Source organism: Pelmatolapia mariae, linkage group LG8, assembly GCF_036321145.2.
Source record: "Pelmatolapia mariae isolate MD_Pm_ZW linkage group LG8, Pm_UMD_F_2, whole genome shotgun sequence".
Taxonomy (NCBI): Eukaryota; Metazoa; Chordata; class Actinopteri; order Cichliformes; family Cichlidae; genus Pelmatolapia; species Pelmatolapia mariae.
This window is the reverse complement of record NC_086234.1, coordinates 3,191,373-3,205,216: the sequence shown is the minus strand read 5'-3', so window position 1 is coordinate 3,205,216 and position 13,844 is coordinate 3,191,373. Positions and strand designations below refer to the sequence as shown.

The 13,844-nt window shown below is 42.6% G+C and overlaps 1 protein-coding gene across 1 annotated transcript in view; it reads right to left on the bottom strand.

The window, feature by feature from the left end:
• LOC134633581 (serine protease HTRA1B-like) overlaps positions 1 to 13,844 on the bottom strand; it is a 31,301-nt gene that overhangs the window by 13,455 nt on the left and 4,002 nt on the right. Inside the window, exons 2-4 of the mRNA XM_063482442.1 lie at positions 10,224 to 10,323; positions 9,341 to 9,455; positions 8,411 to 8,500 (exon numbers count right to left, since the gene is read on the bottom strand). Coding sequence (XP_063338512.1) covers positions 8,411 to 8,500; positions 9,341 to 9,455; positions 10,224 to 10,323 — 305 coding nt within the window. The remainder of the gene's footprint in view (positions 1 to 8,410; positions 8,501 to 9,340; positions 9,456 to 10,223; positions 10,324 to 13,844) is intronic.

Below are 13,844 nucleotides of genomic sequence, written 5' to 3'. Positions count from 1 at the left end.
GCACTCTGCTCACCCAGATCAGTGAAGGCTTGAAATGAGCTTGAAAAGTGTATAAATTCTATAAAATACCAAATTTTGCACAAATCAAATTATCTAAATCATTAAAAAATTCTTAGTAGCACATGTAAAGATATCATTCACTGTTACAGACTTTAAGTCAGATGTTGTTTTACTCTATTATTTGTTAATGTTTACAGTATTTGTATTGTAAAACTGTTATTGTGCTTTTGTATGAATGCATTTCATATGAATGCAAGAGCACACCCTTTTCACATTCTTTTTAGTTGAATCTATGAAAAATGCCAGACATAACACCGTTAAGTTGTATTTTGGTGCCAAGAAGGTGATTCACAAAGTGCTATTAGCCAAAAATGTAGCATTTCTTGGCACGGGGTGCAGCGTGCTCTTAAAAAAGTTGAAGAAACTGGACAAGTGAGGACAAAAGAAGAATTGTCAGGCCTGGAAAAAAATGTACAGCAGATGAACAGTATCTGAATGTCATGACGTTAAGAAATAAGAAAAAAATCCAGCAAAGACCTGACACATCTGGAGCTCCCGCTGATCGATCTGCTGTTCACTGAAGTCTGATCAGAGTGATCTCAGGGAGGGGCGGCTGTCAGGAAGCCATTCACAAGGAAGGCAAACAGGGAGAAATGGGGAACGGGTCTGATGGAGTTAGGAATCCAAATGTGATGTTTTTGGTTCAAATCATCACAGAGGAGGCCACGAGAGAGGTACAACAGTGTCTACAGCCAACTGTAAAACAGGAAGCTCTGTCATTGTTTGCATCTCAGAAGTGGAGCTGATCTTGCAAAAATTAATGGAAAAGTTGGAAAAGTATGGTCAAAGGATCTGATTGACAGCAGACCTCAGTGTGGGATCATCTCGACAGCTGACATGACTGAAATAGGAATAAACAAAGTGACGACTGGATTTCTCAACACAACCTGATATTTAAACTTCTCAGTATTTATGCTTTAAAGGTACATTTTGTAAAAGCTCTCTGCAAAATGCAGTGAACACCACAGGGTGGCAACAGAAAAATTCAGTGTAGTTGTTCACTTATTTCCTTTTCTTTGTTGTTTGAAACTAACGTGTATTTAAAAGGGTGACCCAAATACCTGAAAACGTAAACAACAGAATGCTAAAATAATGAATCCCAACAGGAATCTGTGGGCATTATTCCAATGAGGTCAGTCCCCACAAACAAACACACGCTAACTCACTCGCTGTCAAACATATACAGACATAAACAATGTGAGTCAGGTTATGAAAGGATTCGTTCAGCTGTTCTAATCAGACCTTTAAACCACAAACAGCTCGAAACATCTGAAGCCACCATCCAACGCACCGCCCGCCGAGCTCCGCCCACCAGGAAAATGACCGTGTTCACCCCTCTGTGGTTTTTAGGATGACGGCGCGCTGTCCGGGGTGAGATTACAAAGTCAACGGGCCGGGGTCGGTATTAATTTCAGAGACAGCGACACAGCAGAGAGCGAGACGAACCACAACAAGCAAGACAGCAGCAGTTCGGTTCATCCCTTTAATCCTCTGCTGTCATCATCAACCCTCTCCTTTTCATTATCCGTCACTGCTTCCTCTGCTTTTCGTGTGTTGCTCAGTCTTTGAAGAGGATCTGCTCTGTTTTTCCTCATTTTCTGTCAGAAATGACAGAAATCTTCTGCAACAGTGGTGGATGGACAAAGTTTCCAAAAGTAATTCCTGTAACCCAGAAGTTCAGACTCCTCAAAACACTAAACTTCACAATTTTTCTACTGTTGGCAAACATGGTCATCTCAGGCACATCAGTCCCACCCACCAGCTGTTCAAACTTTCTGCTTATGAGGGGCAACCAATCAGAGGAAAGTGGACTGAAGTCAAAGACATCTAAAATAAGCAGAATACGAATGAGCGGCTGCTAGATAAAGAAGGATTATTTCAAACTGTGAATCATGCAAAGCTACTGTAGTGGAGTCATGAGCAAAAATAAGCTGGAAATGAACAGAATCAGTCCCTGTTAAGAAAACTATTGTTGTTGAAATGGACCAGAGAATTTAAATAAGTAAAGACCTTCCAACATTAGAGAAGCCCAACAATTAGATGAGCCCCGATCAGCAAGCGCACAGCGATGGTGGGCAGGAAGAAGTCCATTGTAAGACCGCTCCTGACTGAGACCACCCTGCCTCTTACTCTGATAAAGGTTAATCCAACATGTCACAGTATGAAAAGTGTAGCTGAAGTATAAATATGACTAATGGAGCAGTTTGACCCAGTTTGTCTCAGCGCCCTGACATCTCACAAACATGTAAAGCAAATAAAACATCATCTTTTCCTTGCTTTCTCCTTTTGTCTCTCACTCCTCTCATTTCTCACTCTCTCTTGTCTTTCATGCAGGGCACAGACAGACCTTTCAACTGTTGAATTAAACAAACAGAGCAGAGATTTGCCAGCTTTCTGAGGAATTCACCGAGGGGATAAAGCCTGTGAAGGAAAAATAACACCAGAGAATTCAAACCTCGTAATTAATGACATGAAGCAATGGTGTCAGCAGAATTCCTGCAGATCTCTGTAACCCTAAAATGATCTCTCTCCCTCTCTCACATTAACTCCTTATTATCACCACTTCATCTGATGTATCTTATATGCTAAGCTTGGAGTGTTTGCAGTGGCGCTGTCGGTGCCGTGTTATTAACAGAACAGATCAAATCTGCCTTTGGCCTTCAGACGTCCTGGCCTGTTAAAGCTGATCATTTCCCGTAAGCTGCTCGTGGGCACGTGTCAGGGAAAATGATCAGTGTTGGACTGAGGTGGAATATCACCGCAAGGCTTCATTAAAAACAACACCCAGTAGCTCCTGTCTGCACATGCTTCCATGATGCATACCTGAGAGGCAACAGAGATTCTTATAAAACAATATAAACTTAAGATTCAAATGCAAATCTGTCTCTACTGAGCTGAAACCTGAACGTTTCTGGATTCTTCTGCACGCTACTCGATATTTTTCTGATCAGATTTATCAGTAAAAACAAGCTGATAAAGCCTCTGATGTTCATTTCCAGCTCACTGCTTCACTGGACACGAACCCCGCTCGCTCAAAGACACGACCACTCACTGCCCGAAACACACACACACACACACACACACACACACACACACACACACACACACACACACACACACACACACACACACACACACACACACACACACACACAGGGAACATCTGATTCACATAATGCTTTCCCTAGCCCATTACCCTAAACCTCACCATAACTTAATTGTAACCCTGTCACTAAAACCACATTTCAAACTTGTGGGGTCCAGGATTTTGGTTCCCATAAGGGCTGTTGGTCTCCACAAGCATAGTAAACTTGCAAATTTTGGTCCCCACAAAGACATGAATACACACTCACACACACACGCTTCCAGTCACCGTTGTCACAAATTATGTGATATTCTTAAACCCTGTGAGTTTGTGCATCCTCACACAGTCTCAAAGAGTGCACACACAGAGACCTGAGTGACTATAGACCAGTTTGCAGAGGATGTCGCGGTTACATCACTGCAGGTGCACGCACATTCTGGTGGCAGAAGCGCAGGAAAGAACAGGAGAGACCCGAGGAAAAGTCAAAAAAAATTTGTGTCCCTGAAAGTCAGAATAGGAATATTTAAAAAAAAAAAAAAGATGCTGGTTTTCCGCAGTGCTTTAGTTGAAAATGCTCTGAAGGGAAACGTTTTGGTGTTAGCAGGTTAACTGGACCTCATATGAGAATTTTTAACTTGAATAATAAGCGTTCGTGTTAATTACGATAAATTAGACAGCACTGTACACTCGCCCATTGCACCAAAAAATCAATCAGCAAATCAAATATTAAAACGTCATCCAAGAGTTTTGATTGCTGCTTTTTTATAGACTCTGGGTTTTCCCACACGGCATACCAAGGTGCTGAAACAATACCAGAGAAATCAGTGCGAAAACCTGCAAATGAGTTGCCTGTTCCCTCGAGTCAGCTTTTTTTCTGGGTTTTTGGTTAGGTGCCTAAAATAAGCTTTGTGGTTAACACAAGCTTTAGACATACTCATGTTCTGTTCTACAACATAAAACACCTGAGTAAGACATTATCGGGGGACGTTCAGCATCATCACAGCGCACACGGGAGCTTAGTGGTGGTGACGCAAAATCATGCACCCATGGTGTTTGTTTGCAGGCAGCTAGAATTGCATTTACAAGTCAAAAAAACCTTCAAATTTGTATCAGTTTCTGGAGATGATGAAGTTTGTGTCGTTGGGGTAAGAAGCATTTTTGTCCTGACATGGAAAAGAATGAAGTGGACGATCAGACATGAGCATAAAAGGAAGTGAACAAAACCTCCGTCTCTCTGTGTCCTGCTTTCATCCAACCTCCTCTGATAGTCAGGACTCTTATCGCTCATCAACATGCAGCTACACGTCTGACTGCTTTGTCTGCACTTGACTGCTGCAATTACATCTTTTAATACCGACGCACACTGTGAACACACATCTGGGCGGTCAGAGGTCAGTTTAAGGACATTTTAGAGGTTTGTCCTGCTGACACACAGTAGCTTAGATCGCCTACATATCATATAACCATGTTTCCAATGAATGCAATGGGTTGCAAATAATATAAACTGTTTTAATTTGAATAACATAAGACAAAATATCAAATGCTGTAAATGACAAAATGCATAATGATCTGGCGTTGGATGCATGCCAAATACAAAAACTGTTGGAAAAGATGCAACAAAAACTTGGAGGAGACAACTCCCAACCACTCAGGTCAATTAATATCATGTCTGTGTGGAAAAAGGATCCGGAGAGGTCGAGTCTTTCAGAAGGAAAAGATAGCGAGGGGAAATTTTTAACAATTTAAGGAAAAAATTCATTGATTTTATCATAACATCATTTGGAAAACTAAAGTCAGTGACTGCAGCTCATCGCTGCAAACTCGCATGAACTTCAAACCTCAGACCGAGAGGAAAACCGCCCTCTGCTAAAAAGAGGAGACAGCGCACACTTTTGGGTGAGTGTTCCTGCACAGAGCATTAGCTTACTCATCTGTGATGGAGTCATTAATGCTGAACAAAAATTTGGCAAATTGTGATATTAAAAACTGGGAACCTCAAAGCAGGCCCAGTTTGACATCTGAATTTCTGTATTAAGCAAGAACAAGGAAACACTTGGATCCAAAACCACAGCGGCTGGTCTCCTGACTTCCCAAACGCTCCCAGAGTATTGCTAAAAGAGCTTATGCAACATCGAGGGGAAGCATGCATATCCTATTTTCAGTAAACCCAGCTTTTAAATAAATTGCAAACCCATTTAGTTTGGTTTTATTTGCATTTTCCACAGCATCCAAACTTCCTATTTGGAACTTCAGTGCTGAAGGCAGGATGAGAGGTTGATAGTATTGCCTAATGTGAACATTTTCTTTGTGGTAAGTGAGCTGTGAATAAAAATAAATAAATAAAATCTCTGGTTTTCTTGCATGCCGTGCCAAACAGCTATCACTTCAAGCCTTTGTGCTTCTTTAATGAAAGCAGATGGAACCAGATAAGCGTTGCTGTCAGAGTGTAACACAATGGGAAAGGGTGGAGATGGATGGGTGGAGGGCTGAAAGTGATTTGCACAGGAGTACAAATGCCTTTTTGGTTTCTGTGTGCATGTAAACCACAAACCGCTAATGCTCAGCAATTTGTGGATTCCGACTCAATTTCACCTCCCGAAGCTCCAGTTACACCCCGCCGACGGCCAAACACGCCACTTGAAACCACCACCATCTCCTTTTGACGGGCAAAACGTGACGTCACATCCTACAGCAACGGTGTCTCTGTGTGGAGCTTTATCACGTAAGTGTGAAGAACTGGAACACGTAACTGGATTCAAGGTTTTTTCTGGGAATAGAGTGAGTCCAATCATGTCTCACTCTGAAAGCTGCAAAGCTGAAACACCAGAATAAACTGGTGAAACCTCTGAGTACTCATAAAGGTTTACACTACCCTGCTTAATTTCATGAGATTTCGTGGTTAAGCTCTAAATCGTGTCACATTCAGCAGCCCTCAAATCTGGAAATGAGTTTGCAGTTTCTGCACTTCCTGTTCGCTCATCATAAAGTCAGCTGCAGCATCAGTTTCAGGGTCCCAGTCATACTCGTGTTTAAAGCTTCCTAAAACTTCCTGCATGCACCTGACCTTTGGAGGTCTAAACGTCCTAACAGACCACAGAGCAGAGACCGTGTGCCAGCGGGACAAAGAAAAGCACAGAGTTTGTTTTGGACTTTACATTCAGATTGATTTGCTTTGACTACAAGAAAGAAGTCGATGGAATGGTTCACATTGTTTCAGCTCTACAAGTGATTTCAAACCCACGGCCTGAGGATGTAAAGTCCCATTCCAGGGTTTTGCAACAATCTTGTCGTCTTTGGCTTCCTCTTGATTGTCTTCACCTGTGTCTAATTGTCAGTTAGACACAGGTGTGTATATACTGTATACTCCCAATCACGGTGTCTGTTTAGTGCTGTTGTTCTCCCACATGTTGGGAATTCCACCTCTCCTTTATCAGGCTGTCGGGCATTAAGCTTTAATGTTTAAAGTTTCTGAGCTCCCAGTGTGTTAGAAATAAACAGCACCACAGAGCGCACACACGATAAAATTAATTAACTCCAGCTCAAAATGTCTAATAACCATGTTACCATCCTCACCTGATAAGGCAGGGGTCGGCAACTCCAGGCTTGGGGACGGTGTCCTGCACGTTTTAGATGTATCCTTAATCCAACACAGCTGATTCATATAGTTAAATGACCTCCTCAACATGTCTTGAAGTTCTCCAGAGGCCTGGGAATGAACTAATCATTTGATTCAGGTGTGTTGACCCAGGGCGAGATCTAAAACCTGGAGGACACCGGTCCTCGAGGCCTGGAGTTGGACACCCCTGTAATAAGGTCTCTGGTTAGAGCAGGCAGCAGGTGTCATGTGACGCGTGAAACGTCCCTTTTCGTGTGAATGTGCTCAGCAGCTGAAGCAGAAAGTCCGGCTTAGCAGAGACTTTAATAAGTGATATCGTGATACCGTTATCTAAAACTGGGGTTTTTGGTTGAAAGCCTGAATATGAACTTCCTTTGTAGTCAGCCCCTTATGTTGGTGTGTGTTTATTATGTTACTGTGGACTTTTATTCTTTGGTATTAGTGATTAGTAGTGCAATAATCATTTAATCTCCAAATGCATAAACACATGGATTCTGTGTTTTTGATATTGTGAAAACGGCGTGTGGCTCAGAGCTTGTATAACGCGCCCTGTTTGCTTTCATAAGTACAGCTGGACTTCATTTCCTTCAATTCATTTCCTGTTTTCTCACATTTTCTGAGCCCCTAGAACTGCTACAGTAATTCTTTTATAACTCCTGTGTGTGCGAACTCTTACAGAGTCTTGTGGTATCTACATTTTATGGCTTTTTTTCTTCTTTTTTCCAGTCTTATGAAAGCAGTCCAGATCACAGTTGCATAAAACACTCTGTTTGCTTTATGCAACTCAGTACAGCTGGACATCATTTGCCTTAATTCTTTTTCTTATTCTATTTATAGATGAAAGACTTTAACTACCTGTCTTTAAACACAAACAGACTGAAAAGGCTGCACACAGATGCATCTGTCCTGTTTTCACTTTAGTATTAAATCTGAAACTTCACATAAAAGGTTTTAATACATGAATTTGACCTCTGAGGACAGACTTCTGCACAGGATGTAGCAGCTCTGACTGTCTGGACAAAATGGGACGCACCCACCCTTTCATTCTAAAAATGTCGTCCCATTACATAAATGTCGGTAAAAACCTCTCTTCCTGGCTTGAATCTGGCTGCCCGGTCATCCCAGAGAAAAAAACAAAGAGTGTGAGAAAGCAAAAACTCAAAGTGACCCCAAACCAAATCGCTCCGTTTGTCTCCACCTGCCCCACACACGCCCACTCTCATGACTCATCACTTTATTTTGCCCCAGAACAATCATTCAGAGCCAAAATCAAAGGCAGAAGTTCAGATAAATGTTCACAAAAAGCATGCTTCACAGCAAGGTATAAATGCAAATTCAATAGCTTGTTTTGGAAAATGAAAGTGAGTGGGACGAAAGAAAGCAAAGAGGTGAGAAGAAATGAGGGATTATGAGAGTACAGTTTGATAATTCTTGATAATTCTTAAAACAGAAAATACAGAAATACACAAAAGAAAAAAAAGGTGGAAAAATGAAGATGCAAAAGCAAATTTTCCAGCTAACTCGCTCGGATCGCTTTCTCTGCTCCAGCAACTACGAACTTTTGAGATGGAGCTGACGTGAAGATGAAAAAAGAACAAAAAGAAAATGAAATAGGGGCGTCCTCGCTCTCCAAGCGTCTGTCTGCTTACCGGTGTATCGATCTTGATCAGAGCGATGTCTGCCTTCTCATCGATGTCTTTGATCTTGGCATCATATGTGGCTCCGCTCTTCAGCTCCACCTGGAGGAAATTAAAAGATCTGATCAGAACTCAATGCCCTGATCCAAAATGGTCATAAACTGGATGGATGAGGCCACCAGGATGTTGCCAGTTTGTTAACAAAGTCCTGTTTTTAAAGCCGTGAGTATTTTTGGCCATCAGCGTCGTTGTTTGTTGTAACCAGATGATGACCGAGGAGCTGACTCTGACACCGGGGGATCCTGCATGCCCATGTGAGACCACATTAAACGGGATTAAAACTTACAGAAATGTATTAGGTTGTGTTCAATAGGACGAGAAAATAATGGCCAGAGACTATAAATCGTTTACAGCCAAAGAAATTGCCCATAAGAAGAATACAGTTTCACGACAGTTTCACACTGGCTTCACTTAGTACAGTAGAATCAAAAGCTACTTCCATCTTTTATTTACAGTCCATGCGTCCACAGCATCCACCTTGTCTCATGATGATGATGTTTAAACCAGCATAGACGGATTTCAGGCCATTATCCACAAAACTTCTACATATCAAACCCAAATGAAGCTACACAATTCTGCCTGTAGGTCTGCAAGCTTATTTGCAACCCACCCAACCCCAGCTTGTTCTTTTCATGCTGTTTTTGACTTTTTTAGTCTCATATGTTGTCACTGATGTTACTCTCTATTGGTCCTGACTATATGGCAGGTTGTGCAGCCACTGCATCTTACAAGATAAGGATTGTAGCTTAAGTGAGTTCAGTTAGTTTTCATATATTGTTGTTTCAAGTCATAAAGTGATGATGTGAACACATTGCTATACATTTTTAACATAATGGCTAGTAAAATAGGATGTTGTGAAGACGTTTCCAACAGTTTGCGTACCTTCACTCTGTGCTTGTTGGCCACCACATGGGCATTGGTAACGATGAGTCCGTCCTCTGACACAACGAACCCGGAGCCGCTGGCTACGGGAACCTCCCGCTTGGAAAACATCATCCTGAGAAGAGAGAGGGAGAGACGAAAGGCTTGGCTCTGACTTTTGATCTCAAACAACATCAAGTGGACATGATCAATTGATGGATCGATCACTAAAGAGCAGGCTTTGATGTAAGGGTGTAAAGAGGTATTTTAAACTGTATTTAAGAAAAACCAAGTCTAAAGTTCTGCTTGTAGGTTTAACATTTACTCTTCAGCATGGAAAGAAAAGAACATGTGTCATTAGTTTTAAGATATTTGGCTGTAAAATAAAATGAGCTTTGACTCAGTGAGAGGACCCAACAATGTCTCGATTTATTGTTTCTGGAACATAAACATCACCGAACAATGTACTCCAATCCATTCAACTATAGTTATTTTCTGTTAAAGCCACAGAAGAAGGGTCCAAGGATCATTAAAATCATTAAGACAGCATCCATGATTCTCACATCACATTCCACTGTGACTAAAAGTGGTGAATCTACCAAAACCAAACAAATGCTGATCATTCTAGAAAAGAACTGGTAGTTTAAACCCTGAAGAACTCAACACATTATGATTGTTTTGATTGATTTAACCAGAAAAAGAAAATTCTGCTCTCTGAGACTGTCCCGGTAACAACAGGCCGGGTTAACCCAGTGTTTTTCATTGGCCACAGAAACTCGAACTCCTGGAAAAAATCCAGGCAGGCAACCACTGAGGCAATGCGTTGCTTAAACCGACAATTAAGAACTTTATAAAGGCTCCCATCCATATTTTAAAGGTTTACAGATGTCTGGATCACTCTTACTTGCGATACAGTTCAATATGAACGACAGCAGGCGCGATCTTCTCCACCACATCAGCGATGAAGTTGTACTTGTAGCGAAGACTGTCGGGGTTCTGCTGACCTGAAGGGAGTAAAACACCATGTCACTGTATCGTAACACACACACACACACACACACACACACACACACACACACACACACACACACACACACACACACACACACACACACACACACAGAGTAATCCACTGTGAGCATTCTGAGAGGGATTACGATCAGCAGCTGCTGCAGCTGCAGGGGAGGACTGTAAATCTGTGGTCTTAAATAAAGATCTGGTGGCTTTTGGCCGACCGCAGTCACAGAAGAGATAAGAGGCTGGATAAGAAAATCGAAATGTTGCAAACAATCATCATCTAGTATTAGTCAGACTTTCAGCTTCAGTGTGGTGACTGCATGCGGTTCAGGAGACCCAAACCATAGCCGCTGTGTTAAACCACATCCAGATGTGGAGTGCAGTGTATATGAAGCGCACGTATGCGAGCAGCTGCAGCCTGTCTGCTGCTCCCACTGATGCTTAGAAAACAAAGGAAATGACTCAGCGCCTCAGAAGATGCGGAGGTATCAGGGGAGGGAGGCGGGGCTATTCCTGCATAACTGTCACTGTCGCCTTACATAACCCCCTCCTGGTTCAACCCAGAGGTGCTGCAACATCTGGAAACTGGCCGGCCCGGCTCAGATCTGCCGGGGCCAGTTAGCAGACAGCCTCTGCCATCTGTGTGTGTCGTAAACATGATTCCTCAGAGCGGTGTGACATAAAAGCAGTTGTTAAACAGCAGTGCTTACACTCCAGTCACCATTCAAACTTCACTTGTGTGAACATTAAACAAACTAGAGAGAGCTTTATTTTTTTAAGTGAGGAGACATGGAGCTACTGCATAGACATATACAGGTGAACTCAGTAATGCCAAAGATGGTGACCAAAAATATTAGCCAGTGACATGGTTGCACTGACAGGTTCAGCTCTGTGGCATGCAGTCTCATTATCGTACTGCTGTTAAAGAAGCTGTGAAGTGAAATCGTGTGCATGCACTAAAGAATTACAACTTATGAGAAAAAAAGATTTTTTTGGATGGATGGATGGAAGGGTTAATAGATGGGTGTCTTAATGGGTGGATGGATGGATGGATCGACAGACGGACGGGTGGATGGATGGAGGGCTTAATGGGTGGATGGATGGATGGATGGATGGATTAATGGGTGGATGGATGGATGGATGGATGGATTAATGGGTGGATGGGTGGATGGATGAATGGATGGTTTTTGTAAAGCTGTTTTGATCCACTTTGACTGGTAAATCCATACGTGTAGTTTTTGACCACTGAAGTTAAAAAAAGGATCTTCTTGTTGTCTCCAGCTCTTTTTAAATGCTCCAGGTTTCTCTCAGAAGAGATGTTTGATTTCAAGTGCTTCCTTTAACTTGTGGCACCATCTTTGTAATAGGCCACTTCCCCCCACCATGTGGTGGGCTGCGGGCTGTGTGATCAAGTTAAAAGAGACTTTTCAGAATACTTTTTTAGGTGGTGATTCATCTTTATTGGTGTTTAGTTGTGGTTTGCTCCATAAAGTGATCAATTTCTCCACCATTAACCTCCTTGATGTTAATCGGGGCCTTTGAAGCGTCACATTCCCACCATCTAGCAGCTGTGTGAACAGACCTGAGTTCCTTTTGACATTTTTGAGCAAACCGTTGGAAAGAACTACACGAGACAGAGCAGAGCGACAGTGAAGGCATATCTCTGTTTGTCCTCAGGGTCACTGATCTCAGGATCATACTGTATCATATCTCAGCTGACTCCCTCCACATATTTCAGATGTCTGCAGATTTTATCTCCATGAATCATGAAGAATCCCCGATCTCATTCTTCATAGCGATCACCTCGCTGCAGTTCATACCAGCTCTGCTGATAACGCTGCTTTCACTTGGAAAAAAGACAAGAAACAACTTGTCCTTTGACCTCAAAATAGATTATAGACTGTATTTGTAAATGAGCCTCTACAGCGGTAGTCGGCCATAATGAAACAGTTTATTGTGCATTTAAATGGCATTACTTTAAAATGAGACTCTAAGTGTGGATTTTATATTGTTAGTCTCATGCTGCCTCCACTGCTCTGCCCTCATGTTTCTCCTCTCGAGTTTTTGTTGGGAGGTACTAAAACTTGTGGAGCCATTTTGATGAAATGCAAACACCAAGAGGAGAAGGGCAATGAGGGACAGGTGAACTCAATCAGACACTAACGAGGGAAGGAAAGAGAACAAAGGAGGGAAGGAAACACTGACAGCCACATGAAGATGTAACTTTTTTCAGGCAAACAATTTTTACTGCAGCTGTGCAAAAAGCAATGAATGGACACATTAAAGACGTTGACTCATGGCAAAGAAAACAGAGTGGAAACAGATCACTTTCTTGTGTGAAGCAGTCCCCCAAAAATCCACACAAATCCCAATTTTTTTAAGAAAAGAAGAAATGCTGTCAGCACAAACTATGGTGAAAGCTACCCCTAAGCTTTGAGGCTTTAGCTGGATTGAGGATGTCAACAGCCCTCAGCCTGACTGCATCATCTGTCAGAAGTTGGCTAATGCTAACATGGTGGGCACTTAAAAAACAAAGATCCCTTTTAAAAGGAACTTGGCTGATCAAAAACACACTTAATCTCAACCAGAGGCAACAAGACTGTTCGGTGGTATGCGGTCTTAAAATGTGATAAAGGTACAGTGTGTGCTTAAAACAATGAAGGTGCGATGCTAGGTCCAGATGATGCAGATGTGCCATAAAAAGTGTTAAAGAAGAAGAAAGACTATTTTGAAGCTGTTTATGGATACACGCACTTGGACACAACTCAGGTCTGAGGCTGTCACATTCTCACATCCGTCCAGTCCAGGCTTGAGTCAGTCTGAGTCTGTGATGACTTTTCCTGAGGCCCAGCTTCAGCCTCTGCTGCAGATGAACGTCAGTATGCGCTGATGTGGGTTTGGCTGCTCGGCTGTTTGGCTGCAGATTAGCGGTTTGCCAGCTGCTGCAGCTTTGAAGTGAACTGAATGGAGTCAGTCAGACGTGCAAAGAAACGCACTGCAGGTGTCGGTAACAGCGCTGCATGCCGTGAGGTCAACAGAGGTCATGTCCACACTGGCGCAGTGAGCGACGCTGAAGCCGGCACACTGTAAACAACCAATGCTCACATGTCAGCGACCCTGAATGGTCCGACAAGGAGAGCTTTCACTGCAGTTTCTGCTCACAAATGATGACAGAGTTTAAATGGATATGGCTGATGTTGTTCATTTAAGCAAACCCAGCCTCTGCAGTGATACCACTGCTCGCGGCAGTGTGCCGAGAGCTGGGTCTCCAGCCACGACCAGCAGTGTGCACCATGAATTTGTTCCCCGGGGTCAGATGATCAGAGTGGACTTCTGCTGTATAGTCCTGAGCTGTCCTTTGGAGAACACTCAGGGGAAATGTGAACAAGTAGTGGGCGATCCATAGAAGTGCCACTGAAAACAATCCAGAAGTGCACATGAAGATGACCTTGAGTGTTTTTAAAGCAGATAAGCATGGACCTGTTCTTAGGAACCAGCCTTAAACCTG